Source organism: Heterodontus francisci, chromosome 3, assembly GCF_036365525.1.
Source record: "Heterodontus francisci isolate sHetFra1 chromosome 3, sHetFra1.hap1, whole genome shotgun sequence".
NCBI lineage: Eukaryota > Metazoa > Chordata > Chondrichthyes > Heterodontiformes > Heterodontidae > Heterodontus > Heterodontus francisci.
Window position 1 is genome coordinate 98,679,082 of NC_090373.1, and position 25,142 is coordinate 98,704,223.

The following is a 25,142-nucleotide window of genomic DNA, read 5'->3' on the forward strand; positions in this document are numbered from 1 at the left end:
CAAGGCTTGGACAACACATCTGAAGGGTTCATCTGTGGCTAGCTGTCATTCAGCAAACTGAAGTTTGGCATCAGTTCTAAATAGTGATCAAAATACTCAATCACAATTCCAAAGTTCAGCACTGACCATGGCTCAAGTAGGAGATTGGACTTGAATTCCCAATTCCAGCTGACATTCCTACTTGGGCTGCTCTGAGTATGTAGATTTACCAGTTTATGAATTACAACCTGAAAAGATGATTGACAGGTAGGCCCACTTTGAACGTAGCGTGGTGGTACCAGTATCAGTGATCTCTGTGGTTTAACTGAGAATCTTTTACATTCACATGCTCAGTGTCCTTTGCCAAAAGAAAGCTATGCTTAATGCACTTACTTGGAGGATAAAGAAAATCGTAGGTGATGTTTAACTCTGCTTTATAGTCTGAACACTTCTGGCTGATGTTTTCAGAGATTCGAGGATCAGCCCGCAGGCAGTCTGAAATCGCTGGTGGTAGAGGAGTAAAATTTGCCTGTTGGTGAAATACAGGAAAAGGTAAAAAAAAAATAATATTTTGCTTAAAAGAGGCATTTTGCTGGACTGAGCTCAGTTTCCCGGAACAGCTAGGAATTAACAGGTGTACAGTACATGTCAGCACCAGGTGAGCCCACAGGAGTATTTAAGTACAATTCAGTGACCTGGAACACTCTGAAAAAGGAATGAAAATTTGACTGAGGCCACTTTTATATCAAAATTACACACCACAACTAGCCCAAAATTGGGCCTCTTGAAAGTTTTTTGTATAAACTGCTGCCATCTGTTGTCTTCCATCACTTAGAAAAATATCGGGCCATTTACCTCACCAGAAGTACCCAGAGGAATATCCAAGGAGAGGGGTTGGAGCGGGCAATGTTATTGTGGTGGGGGGGGCAGGTGATGGTGGGGGAACACGATCATGACAACACTGGAGTCAGGGAGCACTCCTGCTCATTCAAACAAATTGTCTTTTACCTGGTGGCTTAGCTTGCAGTGGCCACTGAAGAATCCTGAGCAGGGTAGGCCCACACATTAGACCCCTCATATTTAATGGACCAAACCCTTGTTTTAGGTTGCTGCCAGGAATGCCTGAAAAATTTCATGGCCTAATTTCGAGGTGCAGAATATTGTTCCACAATATTGGACCTCATTGCAACTGTATAATGGGTGCAACAAGGTCCAATTCCTCCCCCAAAGGCGTTTTGGGCAGAAAGTGCACATCTTTGCTGAAAGTTGGCCACTTTCTTCTTTTAGTTTAGTTCTTCAGCCAGATCTGATGGCTTTTTCCACAAGTGACTGGTTAGCGTTTAGTTTTGTGACCCTTTCATCTGGGGGCACCCACCCAAACAACCAATTCTGTTGGGACTGCCCACCAGCATTATGCAAGTTGCCAGATATTTGCCATAGTTTCGGCGGCAGCATGAAATTGAGGATTTTTGATTCCGTTTCAGGGCTTTAAACTAAAAGAAGTTAAGGAGGGGTCACATAAGGGAAATTTAGAAATCTAATGAGAAAGGTCGAGACAGAAGATTTGGATAAAGACAAACAGATTGGGACAAGAAGGGACAGAGAGTTTAATGGCAATAGTGTATCAGTGAATAAGCTCCATGGAAAGAATAATGACAAAACGAAATGGTAAAATTAAAGGCTCTTTATCTAAATGCACAAAGCATTCATAATAAGATAGACAAACTAACAGCACAAATAGAGATAAATGGATTTGATCTAATTGACGTTACAGAGACATGGTTAAAATGTGACCAAGGTGGGATATCAATATTCCAGGGTACACAACATTTCAAAAGACAGGCGGAATGTAAAAGGAGGAGGAGTAGTCCTGATAGTAAAGGATGACATAGGACATTAGTGAGAAAGGATCCTGGCTCAGACGATCAGGAAGTAGAATCAATATGGGTGGAGATTAAGAATAACAAGGGTCAGAAAACACTGGTGGGAGTTGTTTATAGGCCCCCTAATAGTAGTTATAACTTTGGACATAATATTAAGCAATAAATATTTGGAGCTTGTAACAAAGTCAATGTGATAATTATGGGTGCATTTAATCTTAATAGAGACTGGACAAATCAAATTGATAAAGGTAGTCTAGAAGATGAATTTGTAGAATGCTTTTGTGACAGTTTCCTGGAACAATATATCTTGGAAACAACTAGGGATAAAGCTATCTTAGATCTAGTATTGTGTTATGAGGCAGGGTTAAATAGTAATTTCATAGTAAAAGGTCCTCAGGGAAAAAAGTGATCATAATACAATTGAATTTCATATTAAGTTTGAAAGTGACAGGCTTGAGCACAAAACAAGAATCATAAAGTTAAACAAAGCTAATTTCAGAGGTATGAAGCTAAGATTGATTGGGTAAATAGACGAAAAGGTATGGCAATAAATAAACAGTTGGAAACATTTAAAGAAATGTTTCAACATTTTCAACAAAAATATGGCCCATTAAAAAACAAAAACTCAGCAAGAAAGATCCATCCTCGGCTTACAAGGAAAGTTAAGGATAGTATTAGATTAAAAGAAGAGGCTTATAATGTTGTGAAGAATAGTAGTCAGTCTGAGAATTGGTGCTAGGGTGAAGGATGTCACGGAGCGGCAGCAGGAAATTCTGAAGGGGGAGGGTGAACAGTCAGAGGTCGTGGTACACATTGGTACCAACGGCATAGGTAGAAAGAGGGATGAGGTCTTGCAACAAGAATTTAGGGAACTAGGTAGCAGACTAAAAAGCAGGACCTCAAGGGTTGTAATCTCTGGATTACTCCCAGTGCCACGTGCTGATGAGTATAGAAATAGGAGGATAGAGCAGATGAATACGTGGCTGAGGAGATGGTGCAGAAGGGAGGGCTTTAGTTTCCTGGATCACTGGGACTGTTTCTGGCAAAGGTGGGACCTGTACAAGTTGGACGGTTGCACCTGAACTGGAATGGGACCAACATCCTTGCTGGGAGATTTGCTAGTGCTGTTGGGGGGAGGGGGTTAAACTAATTAGGCAGGGGGATGGGATACAGAGGGGAGATACAGTAAGGGGTGATGCACAGTCAAATATAGAAGAGAAACAGAGTCAGTCTGGAAGGCAGAGCAAATATCGACCTATTAAGGTACAAGTGAAAAAAGGCAAGGCTGGATTGCATCTATTTTAATGCAAGGAGTTTTACTAGTAAGGCAGATGAATTGAGGGCATTGATTAGCACATGGGATTATGATATTATTGCCAACACAGAAACATGGTTGAGGGAGGGGCAAGACTGGCAGCTCAATATTCCAGGATACAGAATCTTCACGCGTGACAGGGGCGGGGATAAAAGAGGAGGTGGTATTGCACTGTTGATCAAGGAGTCAATTACTGCAGTAAGGAGGGATGATATCTTAGAAGGTTCCTCAAATGAGGCCATATGGGTAGAACTTAAAAAGAAAAAGGGGGCAATCACTTGGTTCAGAGTGTACTACAGGCCTCCAAACAATCAGGGAGAGATAGAGGAACAGATATGTAGGCAAATCACAGACAGGTATAATAATAATACGGTAATAATAGTAGGGGATTTCAACTTCCCTAATATCAACTGGGATAGTCTTAGTGCAAAAGACTTATAGGGGGCGGAATTCTTAAAATGCATCCAGGAGACCTTTTTGAGCGAGCACATAGAAAGTCCTACAAGAGAAGGGGCAGTACTGGACCTAATCCTAGGGAATGAACCTGGGCAAGTGGTAGAAGTGTCATTGGGGTACATTTCAGAGATAGTGACCATAACTCTGTAAGATTTAAGGTAGTTTTGGAGAAGGACAAAGACGGACTGGAAATAAAGCTACTGAATTGGGGGAAGGCTGATTTCAGTATGATAAAATAGGATCTGGCCAAAGTGGACTGGGAGCAGCTATATGTAGGAAAGTCTACATCAGCTCAGTGGGAGTCATTGAAAGAGGAAATAGTGAGAGTTCAGAGCCAACATGTACCCATTAAGGTGAAGGGTAGGACCAACAAGTCCAGGGAACCCTGGATGTCAAGGGATATAGAGGATTGGATCAGGAAACAAAAGGAGGCTTATGGCAGATTCAGAGCACTGAAAACAGCAGAGGCACTAGAGGGGTATAGAAAGTGTAGGGGGTACTTAAAAAAGTAATTAGGAGAGCGAAGAGGGGACATGAAAAAACACTGGCGGGCAAGATAAAGGAAAATCCTAAGGCATTTTATAAGTATATTAAGGGCTAGAGGATAAGCAGGGAAAGAGTAGGGCCTATTCGGGACCAAAGTGGCAATCTGTGTGTGGAGCTGGAGGATACAGGTGAGGTTTTAAATGATTACTTTTCATCTGTGCTCACTATGGAGAAGGACGATGTAGGTATCGAGATCAAGGTGGGGGATTGTGATATACTTGAACATATTAGTATTGAAAGGGAGGAAGTATTAGCTGTTTTAGCGGGCTGAAAATTGGATAAATCCTCAGGCCCAGATGAGATGTATCCCAGGCTGTTATGTGAGGCAAGGGAGGAGATAGCAGGGGCTCTGACACAAATTTTCAAATCCTCTCTGGCCACAGGAGAGGTACCAGAGGTTTGGAGGACAGCGAGTGCGATACCATTATTCAAGAAGGGTAGCAAGGATAAACCAGGTAATTACAGGCTGGTGAGTCTAACATCAGTGGTTGGGAAACTATTGGAAAAAATTCTGAGTGACAGGATTAATCTCCACTTGGAGAGGAAGGATGTGATTGCATTGGAGAGGGTGCAGAGGAGATTCACCAGGATGTTGCCTGGGCTGGAGTGTTTCAGCTATGAAGAGAGACTGAAAAGGCTAGGGTTGTTTTCCTTAGAGCAGAGAAGGCTGAGGGGGGACATGATTGAGGTATACAAAATTATAAGGGGCATTGATAGATTTGAGAGGAAGAAACATTTCCCTTAGCGGAGGGGTCAATAACCAGGGGGCATAGATTTAAGGTAAGGGGCAGGAAGTTTAGAGGGGATTTGAGGAAAATTTTTTCACCCAGAGGGTGGTTGGAATCTGGAACACACTGCTTGAAGAGGTGGTAGAGGCAGGAACCATCACAACATTTGAGAAGTATTTAGATGAGCACTTGAAACGCCATAGCATACAAGGCTACAGGTCAAATGCTGGAAAATAGGATTAGAATAGGTAGGTGCTTGATGGCCGGCACAGACACGATGGGCCGAAGGACCTGTTTCTGTGCTGTATGACTCTATGACTCTAGAAACCAGCAAAGGGTGACCAAAAAGCTGGTAAAAAGGGTAAAAATAGAATGAGAGTAAATTAGCCAGGAAGATAAAAACAGATTTTAAAAGCTTTTACGAATGTATAAAAAGGAGAGTAGCTAAAGAAACCATTGGTTCCTTAAAGGAAGAGACAGGAGAAATTATCATGAGGAATGGGGAATGGCAGAGACATTGAACAAATATTTTTCGACTGTCTTCACAGTAAAAGACACAAATTACATACCAGAAATAAGGGGAAACCAAGGGGCTAATAAGAGTGAGGAACTTAAGGTAATTAATATAAGCAGAAAAAAAGCATTGGAGAAACTTAAGGGATTAAGAGCTGACAAATCTCTAGCACCTGGTGTACAACATCCTAGGGTTCCAAAAGAGGTAGCTGCAGAGGTAGTGGATGCACTGGTTATGATTTTCCAAAATTCCCTGGATTCTGGAATGGTTCCAACAGATTGGAAGTTAGCAAATGTTCAAGAAAGGAGGGAGAGAGAAAACAGGGACCTACAGGCCAGTTAACCTGACATCAGTCATCAGGAAAATGCTGGAATCTATTGTTGAGAAAGTCTTAACAATGCGCTTATATTGTGCCAATATTGGGGTTTCCACGCCTACTGAAAAACCCAACCCAAAGAGGCTACAAAGAGATATAGACAGTCTTGCTGAAAATAGAGACATGTTGTCAACGCTTTTTGTCTTGCACTCATCAGGACAATCGCAAGGGAAAACAACAACTTATACTGTATGAGAAGAGAGTGCTGATTGGTTGGCAATTGAAGTCTGATTGGTAGAGGCATTACTATGGCGAATGCACCAGTTTATGGTGACTGAAAAGACGTTCTGCCTATCACACAAATGAGTAATGTAATAGATGAATTTCAATGCCAGTGTGATACTATGTATATAGGCCATACATCCCAAAGACTGGCAAATCGTATCAAACAACATGTCTCTTCTGCTGTTCGCAACGGGCAAGGTACGAGCTGTACCCAACCAGCTCGTGTTTGCAAAACTCAAAACACAGTGTCCAACATTAGATGTGATTCCATGATTGGATAACATTTGCTAAATAATCCACAGTGCGCTAAGTATTACGTTGTCAACCAACTTATAATTGTCAGTAGGGCTCGCAGTGTGGCGCATTTGCACATACTGGAAGCTACATATATTAATACACAGGGCCCTGTTCTTTGCAGACAGAAAGAATATGTGCACACATTGCGTCTGTTTCAGCTGAACAAAATAAGTGATAGCCATTCACTGGTTCATTTCTCAGGGCAATGCCTTGACCAATCAGAGTCAAGCTGCCTGGTTTAAATTTTAAACAAGCTTGGCAGTTATCTGTCAGTGACTGTAAACTGGTATATTCGCCATGGCAACGCCTCTACCAATCAGAGTTCACTTGTCAACCAATCAGCACTCTCTTTTCATGCACTGTAAGTTGTTGTTTTCCCTTGCATTGGTCATTCTTGCGATTATCCTGATGAGTGCAAGACGAAAAGCTTCAACAACATGTCTCTATTTTCAGCAATACTCAAGTTCTGTACTACTAAATGAGTATAGGTATAGACAGGTTAAGTGAGTGGGCAACAAAGTAGCAGATGGAGTATAATGTGGGGAAGTGTGAGGTTATTGACTTTGGTTGTAAGCACAGAAAATCAGATTTTTTTTTAAAGGGAATTAAACTTTTAAATGTTGATGTTCAGAGAGACTTGGGTGTGCTTGTAAAAGGAACACAGAAAGTTAGCATGTAGGTACACCAAGCAATTTGGAAGGCAAATGGCATGTTGGCCTTTGTTGCAAGGGGATTGGAATACAAGAATAAGGAAGTCTTGCTACAATTATACAGGGTTTTGGTGAGGCCATACCTGGAGTGCTGTGCGCAGTTTTGGTCCCTATATTTAAGGAAGGATATACTTGCCTTGGAGGCGGTACAGCAAAGATTCACTAGATTGGTTCCTGAATGAGAGGGTTGTCCTACGATGAGAGGCTGAGTAAATTAGGCCTATACTCTCTGGAATTTAGAGAATAAGAGATGATCTCATTGAAACTTACAAGATTCTGAAGGGTAGATACTGAGAGTTTGTTGCCCCTGGCTGGAGAATCTAGAACATGGGGCACAGCCTCAAGATGAGGGGTCAATCATTTAGGACTGATACAAGGAGAAATTACTTCATTCAGAGAGTTGTGAATCTTTGGAATTCTCTACCCCAGATGGTTGTGGATGCTGCATCCTTGAGTATATTTAAGACGGAGATAGACAGATTTTCGATCATTTGGAAATCAATGGATATGGGAAGTGGAATTGAGGCAGGAGTTCAGTCATGATTGTGTTGAATGGCAGAGCAGGCGCGAGGGGCTGTTTGATCTACTCCTGCTCCTATTTCTTATGTTCTTAAGTTTGAAACCTGTGCCGTTATTACATGGAAAGATGATGAGACAGGATGGTTAAATCAGACACCGTCACCCCAAGCCACCCTCACGTACCTCTTGGGAGCTCAGGACACCCTCATGAACTCATTAGTGGCCCTTATTACCCTCGTGCACCTTCTAGTGGCCGGCAATACAGCAGATTTCTTTGCAGCAAGAAGCTGGTCTCCACCCTACCTTTTTGGCTGTAGAAGCTCCATGGTGCTGGACACACAGGGGAGATGGTGGCATAGTGGTATTGTCACTGGACTAGTAACCCAGAGACCCAGGTATTGTTCTGGGGACATGGGTTTAAATCCCACCACGGCAGAAGCTGGAATTTAAATTCAATTAATAAAAATCTGGAATTAAAAAGCTAGTCTTATATTGACTATGAAACTATTGTCGATTGTTGTAAAAACCCATCTGGTTCACTAATGTCCTTTAGGGAAGGAAATCTGCTGTCCTTACCTGGTCAGTCCTACATGTGACTCCAGACCCACAGCAATGTGGCTGACTCTTAAATCCTCTCTGAAATGGCTTAGCAAGCCACTCAGTTGTATCTAACCGCTACAAAGTCAATAAAACAGAATGAAACTGGACAGACCACCCTGTATCGACCCAACCCTGCCAAGTCCTTCTTACTAATCTCTAGGGGCTTATGCCAAAATTGGGAGAGCTGTCCAACAGACTAAATCAAGCAACAGCCTGACATAGTCATACTCACTGAATCATACCTTAGACAATGTCCCTGACACCACCATCCCCGGGTATGTCCTGTCCCACCAGCAGAACAGACCCAGCAGAGGTGGCGGCACAGTGGCATACAGTCAGGAGGGAGTTGCCCTGGGAGTCCTCAACATTGACTTCAGACCCTATGAAGTCTCATGGCATCAGGTCAAACATGGGCAAGGAAACCTCCTGCTGATTACCAACTACCGCCCCCCTCTCAGCTGATGAATCAATACTCCTCCATGTTGAGCCCCACTTGGAGGAAGCACTGAGAGTGGCAAGGGCACAGAATGTACTGTGGATGAGGTACTTCAATGTCCATCACCAAGAGTGGCTCGTTAGCACCACTACTGACCGAGCTTGCCGAGTCCTAAAGGACATAGTTGCTAGACTGACTCTGCGGCAGGTGGTTAAGGAAACCAACAAGAGGGAAAAACAAACCTGATCTCATCCTCACCAATCTGCCTGCCACAGATGCATCTGTCCATGACAGTATTGGTAGGAGCAACCATCGCACAGTCCTTGTGGAGATAAAGTCCCGTCTTCACATTGAGGATACCCTCCATCGTATTGTGTGGCACTATCACCGTGCTAAATGGGATAGATTTCGAACAGATCTTGCAATGCAAAACTGGGCATCCATGAGGCGCTGTGGGCCATCAGCAGCAGCAGAATTGTACTCAACCACAATCTGTAACCTCATGGCCTGGCATATCCGCCACTCTACCATTACCACCAAGCCGGGGGACCAACTCTGGTTCAATGAAGAGTGCAGGAGGGCATGCCAGGAGTAGCACCAGGCATACCTCAAAATGAGGTGTCAACCTGGTGAAGTTACAACCCAGGACCACTTGCGTGACAAACACCATAAGCAGCATGCGATAGACAGAGCTAAGCGATCCCACAACAAACCGATCAGATCAAAGCTCTGCAGTCCTGCCACATCCAGTCGTGAATGGTGGTGTACAATTAAACAACTAACTGGAGGAGGAGGTTCCACAAATATCCCCATCCTCAATGATGGGGGAGCCCAGCACATCAGTGCAAAAGATAAGGTTGAAGCATCAGCAACAATCTTCAACCAGAAGTGCGAGTGGATGTTCCATCTCAACCTCCTCCTGAAGTCCCCAGTATCACTGATGCCAGACTTCAGCCAATTCGATTCACTCTGTGTGATATCAAGAAACGACTGAAGGCACTGGATACTGCAAAGGCTATGGGCCCTGACAACATTCCAGCAATAGTACTGAAGACCTGTGCTCCAGAACTAGCCACGTCCCTAGCCAAGCTGTTCCAGTACAACTATAATACTGGCATCTACCTGACAATGTGGAAAATTACCCAGTTATGTCCTGTACACAAAAAGCAGGACAAATCCAACCCAGACAATTACCGACCCATCAGCTTACTCTCAATCATCAGTAAAGTGATGGAAGGTGTCAGTCGACAGTGCTATCAAGCTGCACTTGCTTAGCAATAACCTGCTCAGTGACGCTCAGTTTGGGTTCCGCCAGGGCCACTCAGCTCCAGACCTCATTACAGCTTTGGTTAAAACATGGACAAAAGAGCTGAACTGAAGCAGTGAGGTGAGAGTGACTGCCCTTGACATCAAGGCAGCATTTGACAGAGTATGACATTAAGAAGCCCTCGCAAAACTGGAGTCAATGGGAATCGGGGGAAACCTCTCTGCTGGTTGGAGTCGTACCTAGCGCAGTGGAAGATGGTTTTGGTTGTTGAAGGTCAATCATCTGAGCTCCAGGACATCACTGCAGGAGTTCCTCAGGCTAGTGTCCTAGGCCAACCATCTTCAGCTGCTTCATCAATGACCTTCCTTCAATCTTAAGGTCAGAAGTGGGAATGTTCGCTGATGATTGCACAATGTTCAGCACTATTTGTGACTCCTCAGATACTGAAGCAGTCTGTATAGAAATGCGGCAAGAGCTGCATAACATCCAGGCTTGAACTGATAAGTGGCAAGTAACATCCGAGCCACACAAGTGCAGGCAATGACCATCTCCAACAAGAGAGAATCTAACCATCTCCCTTTGACATTCAATGGCATTACCATAGCTGAATCCCCCACTATCAACATCCTGGGGGTTACCATTGACCAGAAACTGAACTGGAGTAACTATATAAATACCATGGCTACAAGAGCAGATCAGAGGCTAGGATTCCTGTGGTGAGTAACTCACCTCCTGACTCCCCAAAGCCTGTCCGCCATCTACAAGGCACAAGTCAGGAGTGTGATGGAATACTCTCCACTTGCCTGAATGGGTGCAGCTCCAACACTCAAGAAGCTCGACACCATCCAAGTCAAAGCAACCTGCTTGATTGGGAGCCCATTGACAAATATTCACTCCCTCCACCACCGAAGCAGAGTGGCAGCAGTGTGTACCATCTGCAAGATGCACTGCAGCAACACACCCAGGTGCCTTAGACAGCACCTTCCAAACCCATGACCTCTGCCACCTAGAAGGACAAGGGCAGCAAATACATGGGAACACCCCACTTGCAAGTTCCCCTCCAAGTCACACACCATCCTGACTTGGAACTATATCACTGTTCCTTCACTGTCGCTGGGTCAAAATCCTGGAACTCCCTTCCTAACAGCACTGTGTGTGTACCTACCTCCCATGGACTGCAGCAGTTCAAGAAGGCAGCTCACCACCACCTTCTCATGGGCAATTAGGGATGGGCAATAAATGCTGGCCTGGCCAGTGACGCCCACATCCCAGGAACGAATAAAAAAAATCTTTTTTGTCGGCAAAAGATGAGACAATGAAAATATCCATTACCACATGAAATAACTACAGCAACAATTGTCTTTAATTTTGCTCAAGTTGGTATTAATTTTGGAGTCTCACTAAGAATGTGGGGAAATAAGATTTTTTTCAGTGGTTTTTGTCTTCATCTGGATTATTTTAATGATACAAGGCTTTAACTTGCATAGCACAAATAAACCTTTAATAGTCTCCAAACCACAACCACTTCCCACATCTCGCCCATATATATCAGCATTCCATATGAGTTTTACTCAGGCTTCTTATTTTCTTTTGGTTGTTGATGTATCATTCTAGCTTTTACTTTTTCTCAACTTCTGTCTCTTTTTCCTCATTATCGGAACTTGAACTCCCAATACTGCATTTTTATCTCTTCTCTTTCGCTTTAGTCCCTCTCAGCCACTTGGGTTTATCCTTCTTGCTTGGTCTCCACTCCTCTCTGATCCTTTGTCTGTTCCTCATTTGTCTTTAATTGCACCCTCTCATTCTCTCTTTGTACTTTCCTCTCTCACATAATCTTCCTGTCTCTGCTTCATTACAAGTCCATTTTGAATTTCTTAATCTGACACTTCTCCAACTTTTTCCAGTTCTGATGAAACTTTAACTCTGATTCTTTCTCCACAGATGCTACCTGATTTGCTGAGTATTTCCAGCATTTTCTTTATCAATGTTTTTGAATTTCTTAATATCTTTAAGCCACTTGAATTTAAATGACAAACTTTTAATACAATAGACAACTGATTTGAAGTTAAATTGCATTGTGTAACATTATTATCCAAATAAATTTATATATTTTCTAAAATACGGGATAAACAAACCCGTTAACCCACTCATATGCTAATATCCTTCCAACAGTTTTAAAATGAAAAGAAAAAATAAAACCAGCATCTATTTGGTTATGGGTTTAAACCCCACTCCAGGGCTTGAACACATACTGTAGAATGGCACATTAATGCAGCACTGAGGGTGTGCTATATTGTCAGAAGTGCCATCTTTTATTTGAGACACCAGACGAGGCCTCAGCTGCCTTTTCTGCTGGACATTAAAGATTTCACAGCACTGTTAAAGAGAAATGAATTATTCCAGTATCCTGGCCTCTAATCATCTCAACCAATGTTACCTTAAACACATTGGGCTGAATTTTACAGACCCCTGACATCGAGGGTCATGGCGAAGGGGCTGGAAAAAGTCTCCAGGAGAGAGAGGGCCGCCATGCACCCCACTGCTGTGAGGGTCCGGCCCGATATTGCCAGTGGCGGCGAGACCTCATGGCCCCCCCCCCGCTCCCCCCATCGCTCGACGGCCGGACCTCCATTAACATATTGAAATAAACATAAATTAATGAATTGATTACCTTCACATTCCCGCTGTCTGTCCCGGTGCGATACTTGTGCCAGTGGCTGGCACTCCTGCGCCTTCGGACCCGAGGCGTAACTGGTGGGGAGGGGGGAGCAGGTAGGTTTCTCAGTGCAAAGGGGGTGGGGGAGCGGGGTCAAACTCATACCATTGATGTGGGGGATGGTGGGAAGGGTTATAGTGTAAAGGTTATGTACTTTGCAGGGGAAGGTCGGGTGGGCAAGGGAAGTGTTTTGGGGAGGGAAAGGGCAAGAAATTACTTCTTTGGTTATTGCGGGGGGGGCGGGGAGCGGTGGTGGGAGAAGGGCAAAATAAATGTTATCAACTTTTTTCCTTAAATTTCTCTTTAAATATTTAAATTGAAATGTAGGGCTTGAAGCCCTTTAAAAATGATGTCAGCTCCCGCACTAAGGCAGCTGATGTCAATGCCAGGGACAGACAGCCCACCCCTTCCACTTCATCGGGTGGGCAGTCAGTCCTGTCTATGTAAATGAGCTGCCGCACTGAATATTGCAGTGGCTCCGTGACGTGCAAGCCTTGCGGGCGGACCGCTATTGTTTATACCCACCAATCTCGATGGCGGGACTATAAATTTCAGCCCATTGTCAGCCTATTGCTTATGGAATTTTGTATTGCATAAAATTGCTGCCGTATTTGCATACGTAACGAGAGTGTCTGCACCTCAAATGTAAGTCATTAGATGTGTAGTCCTTTGGGACATCCAATGCATCCTGAGCTGATAAATAAAGGTAGGTTCTTTCTACTGCTTAAGACACTGAGAGTCTTCCCAGGCTAGCAGCAGAGGTTTCTGGAAGGCACATCCCAGTATTTATGCTGGGATATCATCCCCAATGATTTTCAACACCGATGTATTTTCCCTCTTCCTTCTCACCACCTTACTTCACTACTGCCATAGCTTATTTTTTTTATGTATATTTTTTGTCATTGCCATGATTTTCCATATGCACCAATTTTTCAAAAGCCAGTTTTACTGCCCATTTAACTCATCACCTCGTCTATGTCACAGCTGTTAATTTCACAGCATTTTTAATGTTTATTTTATTCATATTGTTAAACTGGACCAGATTCGACCCTTTGTATTAGAGCTTGTTATTGTAACCTGCTGCACCCTTCAAGTCCTGAGCAGCAGTATTCTAGATTTCTAATCAATGAGTGGGAGAGTTACTGGAAGCAACAAGCTTACCAATTTGGGAACAGTGTATGCACTCCACAAAGGCATTAAAATGTCATCACTATATCCAGTCACGTAAGATCCATGGGACAAGAGGCAATATGTGCTGTCCTTCTGTAAAACTCTGGGTCTTCCATAAGGCATGTTAAGAACTTCCGCTTCTTTAACTGAAAAGACACAAGGTTATCAACATGTCTGAGGCCAGATTAGTCCAAAAAACTTAAATTGTTAATCCCTCTCCATTTGTTAATTGTTTTGCGACTTCAACCTGCTGTAGCAAAGTGTGGTATAATGCAATTGTGTCTGTCATTCTCCACAAGGTGAGGTTAGATTTGTTATACACAGTAAAGACATATCACATTCCTAACTTTTAAGATATAAACTTAATTTAATGTGGACTCTTTGAAATTGACTTTTCCTTTAAAAAAAAGTGATTCCTGACAATGCAGCGGCACGCTGACATCATCAGAGTGTGCCAAAATGCGGACATGCACAGTTACATCTTGCCAGGACTTAGTGGCGCATGCGCGAGTGATGTCATCACACATCGCTAACATCATCGTGTATCCACTCCAAGTCCATCTTCGCACATGCACGATAAAGCATCATCGGATATTCAGCCCCTCACTCGGCTGGAGGAAGTGGCTGAGTGGGAGACTTTCAGGCCGGAGTTCTCCCCCCTCATCAACTCGCTCCAGGCCTCGACACTTTCTCCCCTCAGCCGCTCACTCCAGACCTTGCCCCCATTCCCCCGGTCAATTGTTCCTCGCTGCGCACCATCCCGCTTTCCGGCCGCTCACTCCCCCACCACCACCACCCCCCCCCCCACCCCAGCCACTAGCTCTAGGCTGCGCCGCATCTCTCCTCTTGGCCACTCGCTCCTACATCGCCCCGCCACCCCTTGCTTCTTCAGGCAGCGCATGGAGACTGATGAAACGTGGGAGTGAGAGGAGAGAGGCAGCACGGCTCAGTGCTCGCGGTTTGGGCCTGAGGGGGGTGGGGTGGTGGGAGCAAGTGGCTGGACAATGGGGTTGTGCAAGTGGGGAACAATTGGCCAGGGAAGTGGGAGGGGAGCAGCGAGGTCTGGAGCGAGCGGCTGGGGCGGGGGGGGGGGGGGGGGATGGGGGTGGGGAAGCGAGTTGACGAAGGGGGAGAGCGGCCAGTGGGGCAGGAGCTAGTAGCTGCGTTCAGGTGAAAATCAGTCCTGGTCAGTCATATAGACAAATCACAATAACGAATTGGCAGCATATATTATACCCTGCCCAATTTTCTTTCCCATCTATCGGGGTGACAATTCACTATCTTCCAATGGAAATCCAATCATAAAATTCCTTTTGCATTTAATAGGGTAACTGGAATATTAAATGGATCTGAGGATTACAGTTAGTATCCTATAACTAGATAATAGCATATTACTGGGCTTCCATTCAACTTAATGTAAGGTCAGTTTGCTAGAAAGATCTGGCCATGAGCATTTCCTGTGATAAATTGAGCAGCACCATCTTTAATCCTGGCAGCTGCCTGAATGTCACAGACACTGACGTTCCAGCTGAAGAGTCTGCATTTGTGCATGTGCAAACACTGCGCCACCTAGTGGTTGCATCGTCAGCAAACGCAGCCTAAAGAAAAAGTGGATAATTGCAGCAAAGATGGCCAAAGGGCAAATGACCTGGCGTGTGTATTCAAAAACTGCCCCACTGTCTTGAAATAACAAAAAGTTACATTCCAGACTAAGAGGTGTCAACTACATCCATCCTGAAACCATCAAGAGACATTCCTGAATTGAATGGGTTTCTTCTGAGACAAAGAAAGTGTGAAGTAACCGCGTCAAAACAGAATGGTCCCATCCAGACATCAATAGATAGCCATGGATTCCACATCCTGGTCCACTGTGTCGTCACACCAGGGGAGAAGGCTATGTGACAACTAACAGAAACTATAATGTGATGGATTTTGGCCTTAAGAAGCAACCCTCTGGAGAGATAGGAGAGATCACAATAACACCATGGAAAGCAGTCCAGCGAGAGGATGTGGAGATCCAGCCAAAACAAGGAAGAAGCCCTGCTGCGAATTCTACACTTCAACTTGCTGCAACAGAGAACTGAAAGTGACCACCAACTCCAATCTGATGTCTTAACCACCAGAAATCTACAACACCTCAACACAGTCAATTCTACAAATACCTAGGCCTGCACCTTTTAAAAAGACTGTCCTACTTAAAGGACTCAACAGATTTACCGTAAATCACAAACACCTACCGCACTTTGAACTACATCCTACTCTTTTCACTCTATCTATCTAATCTTGTGTATGTGTGTGAGTGAATGCATACGGAGGTCAGGATGTGACCATTTCAGAAATCGAGTAAAAATATAGTTATTTTTTTTAACCTACCATAAGACCTGTCATTTGTTTGTTTATTTAACCCTAAGAAACACTCAGGGACTAACTCATCGGTTGGAATTTTATGTTGGGCGGGAGGCCCTGACCACTGGCCAAAAAGACGGGCGTGAGCCCTCCTCTGCTGGGCCTGGAAGCCAAACCAGGATTTAACGGCCCCCCGCCCCCCCCCCCCCAACAGGCCCTTAATTGGCCTTGGGTGGGACTTCTGCCCCTCTGAGGCAGGAAGTCCTGCCTCCAAGAGCTGCCGGCCAATCAGCGAGCCAGCTGCTCTCAGTCCGAGTCATGACACCGGAAACAGTGGCCACTGCTGGGACTGCAGCCAGGGAGAGGAGCAAGAGGGATGCTGGCCCCAGGAAAAAAGGTAAGTGGGACAATAAGCTGGGCCCCGGCGAGGCAAGAGGGGGGGGGGTCGGTTGGGTGGGGGGGGGTGGAATGTTGCGTAGTCGGGGCGGTTGGGCCATGGGGTGGGAGGGGCCCTCTGAGAGGCACAGGATGCCCAATCAGGAGGGGCCCCCATAGCCCGGTTGTACTTGGCGGCCAGCAGGGGGATTTCAGCCGCCCGCCAGCCATTGGTAAAATACCAGCAGCGGTGGGAGGAGGCCCTTAAGTGACAGTTAATTGCCCACTTAAGGGTCTTGATTGGCCTGGGGCGGGCAGGTTGTTCCTCACCACCGCCGCCCCTCGTAAATTTGCACCTCCACCTGCGGGGTCAGTTGGGGAGGGGGGGCGTAAAATTCCGGCCAGTTTGCGGTCAGTTGGCAGGTGAACAGTGGGAACCACCTACACCCCTTACCACCTGTCTGTAACAGATTGACAGATGTGACGTTATGAGGAGGTGCTGAAGTGAGGACTGTGCATTTGCATGCAAGAATTGAAGATTATCTTAAATTGCTGTTGTTCATTTCTTCATGACTAACCACAGACTGGCATTGACAGAAATTGGAAACAGATCTGGCAACTATCTTGGTCTGACAGTACATACAAGGAAATATCAAGAGGAAGGAAAAATAGCCCTGATAGTTATAATGTGAGAACTCAAGCAAAAGCTTTCGCCTGCATACGAAAGCATCCATTTTAAATTGACGCTTATTCCTTTTAACTTTCAATGAACAAACAGCCTAATCCAAGTTCTTTCTTGCAAACTGCTAGCACACCCATTGATATTCAGATTAGAACACATAAAGAATTGCACCATTGTTTTCAGTGCATTGGTTTTTACGAGGTCACTGGACCTCTGTGTCACTTAGACAATTCCGCAGAAATAAGGACTAAAGAATAAACTAATGCCTGTGTATTTACAGCTATATAACCTGCCTGCACACACTACATGAAAATATACATATAGGGTACTGTCTTAACATTCTTTAAGTTTTGCAGCATTATCTTGGATGTTCCACTAAAATTGACACACACACTTCACCATTGAGCACTTCGTTAACTGAATCTCGGCAAACATGTTCCAGTGAGACAACAACATGTATAATAAGTGTGTAAAAGTTAATTATTATTCACTTTAACTAAATACCACATATTAACTTATAAGGTTTATAAAAAAATCTGACACCAATTGTTACAGAAAGTTCATCTGTAGCAATTCAACACTTAGTCTTAGGAGGCATGTCCTCCGTCCATTACATTTAATGTGGATTCTGACTTCTAAAAGATTGAGGTTGAATGCAAACAAGTTTGGAACACAAAAGTGAGTGGAAGAGTTGGAGCTTAGTTGGTTCGATGTGAAGTCTTGGAGAACAAAAAAGATTCAAAGAATGTTGGTACTTTGGGAGGTCGAGACAATATACACTGAATTTTACAGGCGCACTGAAAATCGTGATGGCATGCTCTGATCTTGGTCGCCCGCATGCACAGAATAGCCGTCACTGAGCCCCCGCAATATTTCGCGCAGGAGCTCAGTTAAATAAAGAGAGCGGAGTAGCCACCCCCGATGACGTAGAGGGCCGATTATTCCATCCCCAGCAACAGTGTGCGACTCCACCACGCAGGCATGATACCATTTTTAAAGGGCTTCAAGTCCTTACCAGTAATTATAATATTTAAAGGTGCCACTGCATGTAAAAGTGGAAATTAAGTTTAAATATAACTTTGAAACCCCTCTCCCACGCCCCCCATTGAGTAAACAATAAATAAAATGACCTATCTTCCCAAACAAACACTTTTTGTTATGCCCAACTTTCACCCCACAACTTAAGCACCTTTGACCCTCAACCCCTTCCCACCATCCTCACGACCAATTGGAATGGTTTACTCGCTCCTGTCCCTGAACTGATAATTTCACTTGTCTGCCCTCCCCACGTGTGTCACACCTTGAGAGTTCCTGCTAGCGACTGGAATATTGGCGTGGGAGGGCCGCCGGCACAAGGTGAGTTAATTTGCATGTTTTTAACTTCATCTTAATATTAAAATAAAGGCCCCACCACTGAGCGGGGTGAGGGGGCCCACACCAAGAGTCATAGAGTTATACAGCACAGAAACAGGCCCTTTGGCCCATCGTGTCCATTCCAGCCATCAAGCACCTAACTATTCTAATCCCATTTTCCAGCACTTGGCCCATAGCCTTATATGCTATTGCGTTTCAACTGCTCATCTAAATACTTCTAAAAGGGTTCCTGCCTTTACAACCCCTTCAGGCAGTGTGTTCCAAATTCCAATCACCCTCTGGTGATATTTCCTCAAATCCCCTCTAAACTTCCTGCCACTAACCTTAAATCTATGCCCCCTGGTTATTGATCCCTCTGCTAAGGGAAACATTTTCTTCCTATCTATGTCCTTCATAATTTTGTATACCGCAATCAGGTGCCCCCGGAACGTTCTGTGCTCTAAGGAAACAACCCTAGCCTATCCAGGCTCTCTTCATTGCTGAAATGCTCCAGCCCAGGCAACATCCTAGTGAATCTCCTCTGCACCCTCTCCAGTGCAATCACATCCTTCCTATAGTGTGCTGACCAGAACTGTACACAGTACTCCAGCTGTGGCCTAACTAGCATTTTATACAGCTCCATCATAACCTCCCTGCTCGGCTAATAAAGGCAAGTATCCCATATGCCTTCCTAATCACTTTATCTACCTGTGCTGCTGCCTTCAGTGATCTATGAACAAGGACACCAAGGTCCCTCTGATCCTCTGTACTTCCTAGGGTCCTACCATCTATTGTATATTCCCTTGCCTTGTTAGTCCTCCCAAAATGCATCACCTCACACTTCTCAGGATTAAATTCCATTTTCCATCGCTCTGCCTATCTTACCAGCCCATCTATAGCATCCTGTAATCTAAGGCTTTCCTCCTCACTATTTAGGAAACCACTAATTTTTGTGTCATCTGCGAACTTACTGATCATACCTCCTATATTCACGTCTACATCATTAATGTACACTACAAACAGAAAGGGGCCCAGCACTGGTCCCTGTGGTACACCACTGGTCACAGACTTCCAATCGCAAAAACAACGATCGACCATCACCCTGTGCCTCCTGCCACAGCCAATTTTGGATCCAATTTGCCAAATTGCCCTGGATCCCATGGGCTTTTACCTTCTTGACCAATCTCCCACGTAGGACCTTATCAAAAGCCTTAATGAAGCCCATGTAGACTACATCAACAGCTTTACCCTCGTCTACAAACCTGGTCACCTTCTCGTACAATTCAGTCAAATTTGTTAGCCATGATCTCCCTCTGTCAAAGCTATCCTTGATTAATCCCTGCCTCTCCAAGTGGAGATTAATCCTGTCGCTCAGAATTTTTTCCAATAGTTTCCCTACCACTGATGTTAGACTCACCAGCCTGTAATTACCTGTTTTATCCCTATTACCCTTCTTGAATATTGGTACCACATTCGCTGTCTTCCAGTACTCTGGTACCTCTCTTGTAGCCAGAGAGGATTTGAAAATTTGTGTCAGAGCCTCTGCAATCTCCTTCCTTGCTTCACATAGCAGCCTGGGATACATCTCATCTGGGCCTTGGGATTTATCCACTTTTAAGCCCGCTAAAACAGCTAATACGTCCTACCTTTCAATTTCAATTTGTTCAAGTTTATCACAAATCCCCTCCCTGATCTCTACACCTACATCGTCCTTCTCCATAGTGACCACAGATGAAAAGTAATCATTCAAAACATCACCTACATCCTCCGGCTCCACATACAGATTGCCACTTTGGTCCCTAATGGGCCCTACTCTTTCCCTGCTTATCCTCTTGCTCTTAATATACTTATAAGATGAAATTTTCCTTTATCTTAGTTTAGTTTAGAGATACAGCACTGAAACAGGCCCTTCGGCCCACCGAGTCTGTGCCGACCATCAACCACCCATTTATACTAATCCCAGACGAATCCCATATTCCAATAACATCCCCACCGGTCCCTTTATATTTCTTTACCACCTACCTATACTAGGGGCAATTTATAATGGCCAATTAACCTATCAACCTGCAAGTCTTTGGCATGTGGGAGGAAACCGGAGCACCCGGAGGAAACCCACGCAGACACAGGGAGAACTTGCAAACTCCGCACAGGCAGTACCCAGAATCGAACCCGGGCCCCTGGAGCTGTGAGGCTGCAGTGCTAACCAGTGCGCCACTGTGCCGCCCAGTGTTTTTTCATGCCTCCTCTTTGCTCTCCTAATTACTTTTTTTAAGTACCCCCCTACACTTTCTATATTCCTCTAGGGCCTCTGCTGTTTTCAGCCCTCTGAATCTGCCAGAAGCCTCCTTTTTTTCCTAATCCAATCCTCTATATCCCTTGACATCCAGGGTTCCCTGGACTTGTTGGTCCTACCCTTCACCTTTATGGGAACATGTTGGACCTGAACCCTCACTATTTCCTTTTTGAATGACTCCCACTGAGTAGACTTTCCTACAAGTAGCTGTTCCCAGTCCACTTTGGCCAGATCCTATTTTATCCTATTGAAATCGGCCTTCCCCCAATTCAGTACCTTTATTTCCGGTCAGCATCCCCAAAATACTCCCCCACTGACACTTCTACGACTTGTCCGGCTTCATTCCCTAAGATTAGGTCCAGTACCACCCCTTCTTTTGGAGGGCTTTCTATGTGCTGGCTCAAAAAAGCTCTCCTGTATGCTCTTTAAGAATGCTGCCCCCTTTAAGCCTTTTGCACTAAGACTATCCCAGTTGATATTGGGGAAGTTGAAATCCCCTACTATTATTACCCTATTATTTTACACCTCTCTGAAATTTGCCTACATATCTGCTCCTCTATTTCTCCCTGACTGTTTGGAGGCCTGTAGTACACTCCCAGCCAAGTGATTGCCCCCTTTTTGTTTTTAAGTTCTACCCATATGGCCTCATTTGAGGAACCTTCTAAGATATCATCCCTCCTTACTGCAGTGATTGATTCCTTGATCAATAGTGCAATGCCACCTCCTCTTTTAAACCCGCACCCCCCTCTCACCCCACCCCCCCACCTGGCACGCCTGAAAATTCTATACCCTGGAATATTGAGCTGCCAGTCCAGCCCTTCCTTCAACCATGTCTCTGTGATAGCAATAATATCATATTCCCATGTGTTGATCAGCACCCTCAATTCATTTGCCTTATTTGTAAGTCTCCTTGCATTAAAATAGATGCAATCCAGCCTTGCATTTTTCACTTGTGCCTTTACAGATCTATATTTGCTTTGCCTTCCAGACTGACTTAGTTTCTCTTCTATATTTGACTGTGCATCACCCCCTACTGTACCTCCACTCTGTATCCTACCCCCCTGCCAAATTAGTTTAAACCACCCCCCAACAGCACTAGCAAACCTCCCAGCAAGGATGTTGGTCCCGTTCCGGTTCAGGTGCACCCCATCCAACCTGTGGCACTGGGAGTAATCCAGAGATTACAACCTTTGAGGCCCTGCTTTTTAATCTGCTACCTAGCTCCCTAAATTCTTGTTGCAGGACCTCATCCCTCTTTCTACCTGTGTCGTTGGTGCCAATGTGAATCATGACCTTGGACTGTTCACCCCCCCACCTGCAGAATGTCCTGCAGCCACTCCGTGACATCCTTGACCCTCGCACCAGGGAGGCAACATACCATCCTGAAGTCACGTCTGTGGCCACAGAAATGCCTATCTGTAACCCTTACAATAGAATCCCCTATCACTATAGCTCTCCCACTCTTTGTCCTCCCCTCTTGTGCAGCTGAGACACCCGTGGGGTCACAGATTTGGCTCTTGCTGCATTCCCCAGAGAAGCTATCTCCCCCAACAGTATCCAAAACAGAAAATCTGTTAGAGAGGGAGTTAGACCCAGGGGACTCCTGCAGTACCTGACTAGTTCTTCTACTTTGCCTGGCGGTCACCCATTCCCTTTCTGCCTGAGCAGTCTTTACCTGCGGTGTGACCACCTCCCTGTACGTGCTATCCACGATGATCTCAGCCTTGCAGATGCTCCACAGTGTCCCCAGCCACTGCTCTAGATCCGAAATGCGGATTTCAAGTAGCTGCAGCTGGAGACACTTCCTGCACACGTGTTCACCCTGGACACTGGAAGTGTCCCTGATTTCCCACATTGCACAGGAGGAGCACTCACACTGCTGAGCTGCCCTGCCATGACTTACTCTTAATTTACTCCCTTAAATTACTCAAATATTGGAGATTATTTACACCAAGGTCCTTGATTCCTTAAAAAAAACTGTAGACCTTACCTTTCTCTTTACTTTAGTTACTAACCCAGCTATTTACTGATACTCCCAGCAGTTACTCACCAACCAATCACCTTGCAGCTTTCCTGTTACGTCATTCTTCGCTTTGTTTTCAAACTCTGGCGCACCTGGACTCCTCTCCACTGCTCTCCCGGAAGATGGGTGGCACAGTGGCGCAGTGGTTAGCACTGCAGCCTCACAGCTCCAGGGACCCGGGTTCGATTCCGGGTACTGCCTGTGTGGAGTTTGCAAGTTCTCCCTGTGTCTGCGTGGGTTTTCTCCGGGTGCTCAGGTTTCCTCCCACAAGCCAAAAGACTTGCAGGTTGATAGGTAAATTGGCCATTATAAATTGTCACTAGTATAGGTAGGTGGTAGGGAAATATAGGAACAGGTGGGGATGTTTGGTAGGAATATGGGGTTAGTATAAATGGGTGGTTGATGTTCGGCACAGACTCGGTGGGCCGAAGGGCCTGTTTCAGTGCTGTATCTCTAATCTAATCTAATCTAATAAGTGCTCTAGGCCGCGATCCTTGGCCTCTATTTAGCCTCTCCTTGCTCTGTGTTCTTCCTGCATGTCTGCTCCTCTCCACTGCTCTCCTAGAAGGTAAGTGCTCTAGGCCGCGATCCTCGGGCTCTATTTATCCGCTCCTCGCTCAGTGTTCTTCCCGCAGGTCCGTTCCTCTCCGCTGCTCTCCTGGAAGGTAAAATGCGGTGGGCTTTCTCGGCATTGGGGGTTGTGGCTGGCCTCCCCTGGAAGAAATTTCCGGGCTTCCCCGCTACAGCCCCCGGCGCCGGAGGGCTTGTAAAATTCAGCCCTAGGATTCTCTTTATTGAGGATTCTCTCAAAAAAAGAGCTGGACTGACCCGGCAACTTGGAAACTGAATTAGCTTACCCCACCACCTCTCGTAACAATGAGCATCAGATGCAGTGACTTCAGCCATCAACACTCTTTTACAGCACAGAAGGAGACCATTTGGCCTGTCATATCCATGCCAGCTCTCTGCAAGAGAAACTCAGCTAATCCAACTGCCCTTTCCCCATAGACCTGCAAATTTTTTCTCCTTTTAAAAGCCTCAATTGTATCTGTCTCCACACTCTCTCAAGGAGTGCATTTCAGATCCTAACCATTCACTGCGTCAAAAAGTTTATCCTCATCTCCAAGTGTGGTGCCCAGAATTGGACACAATACTCCAGTTAAGTATTATAAAGGTTTATCATAACTTCCTTCTTTTTGTACTCTATGTCACTATGTATAAAGCTCAGGATCCCACATGCCTTTTTAACCACTTTCGCAACCTGCCCTGCCACCTTTAATGATTTGTGCACATATACCCACAGGTCTCTTCATTCTTGCACCTACTTTAGAACTACATGGTGTATATGGATTTCAGTAAGGCGTTTGATAAGGTTCCCCACGGTAGGCTATTGCAGAAAATACGGAAGTATGGGGTTGAAGGTGATTTAGAGCTTTGGATCAGAAATTGGCTAGCTGAAAGAAGACAGAGGGTGGTGGTTGATGGCAAATGTTCATCCTGGAGTTTAGTTACTAGTGGTGTACCGCAAGGTTCTGTTTTGGGGCCACTGCTGTTTGTCATTTTTATAAACGACCAACGAAGGGTGTTGTAGGGTACAGAGGGACATAGATAGGCTGCAGAGCTGGGCTGAGAGATGGCAAATGGAGTTTAATGCGGAGAAGTGTGAGGTGATTCACTTTGGAAGGAGTAACAGCAATGCAGAGTACTGGGCTAATGGGAAGATTCTTGGTAGTGTAGATAAGCAGAGAGATCTTGGTATCCAGGTACATAAATCCCTGAAAGTTGCTACCCAGGTTAATAGGGCTGTTAAGAAGGCATATGGTGTGTTAGCTTTTATTAGTAGGGGGATCGAGTTTCGGAGCCACGAGGTCATGATGCAGCTGTACAAAACTCTGGTGAGGCCGCACCTTGAGTATTGCGTGCAGTTCTGGTCACCGCATTATAGGAAGGATGTGGAAGCTTTGGAAAGGGTGCAGAGGAGATTTACGAGGATGTTGCCTGGTATGGAAGGAAGGTCTTACGAGGAAAGGCTGAGGGACTTGGGGTTGTTTTCATTAGAGAGAAGGAGGAGGAGAGGTGACTTAATAGAGACATACAAGATAATCAGGGGGTTAGATAGGGTGGATAGTGAGAGTCTTTTTCCTCGGATGAGGATGGCAAACACGAGGGGACATAGCTTTAAGTTGAGGGGTGAAAGATATAGGACAGATGTCAGAGGTAGTTTCTTTACGCAGAGAGTAGTAGGGGCGTGGAATGCCCTGCCTGCAACAGTAGTAGACTCGCCAACTTTAAGGGCATTTAAGTGGTCATTGGATAGACATATGGATGTAAAT

General features: G+C 45.1%; 1 protein-coding gene across 2 annotated transcripts in view; it reads right to left on the reverse strand.

Annotated features, from left to right (window-relative positions):
- The window catches only part of LOC137358745 (ectonucleotide pyrophosphatase/phosphodiesterase family member 3-like), a 164,303-nt gene that overhangs the window by 24,744 nt on the left and 114,417 nt on the right, over positions 1 to 25,142 (reverse strand). For both annotated transcript variants that reach the window (XM_068025043.1, XM_068025044.1), the window contains 2 exons: positions 13,729 to 13,883; positions 373 to 508 (listed from right to left, as the gene is read on the reverse strand). In XM_068025043.1, coding sequence (XP_067881144.1) covers positions 373 to 508; positions 13,729 to 13,883 — 291 coding nt within the window. The remainder of the gene's footprint in view (positions 1 to 372; positions 509 to 13,728; positions 13,884 to 25,142) is intronic.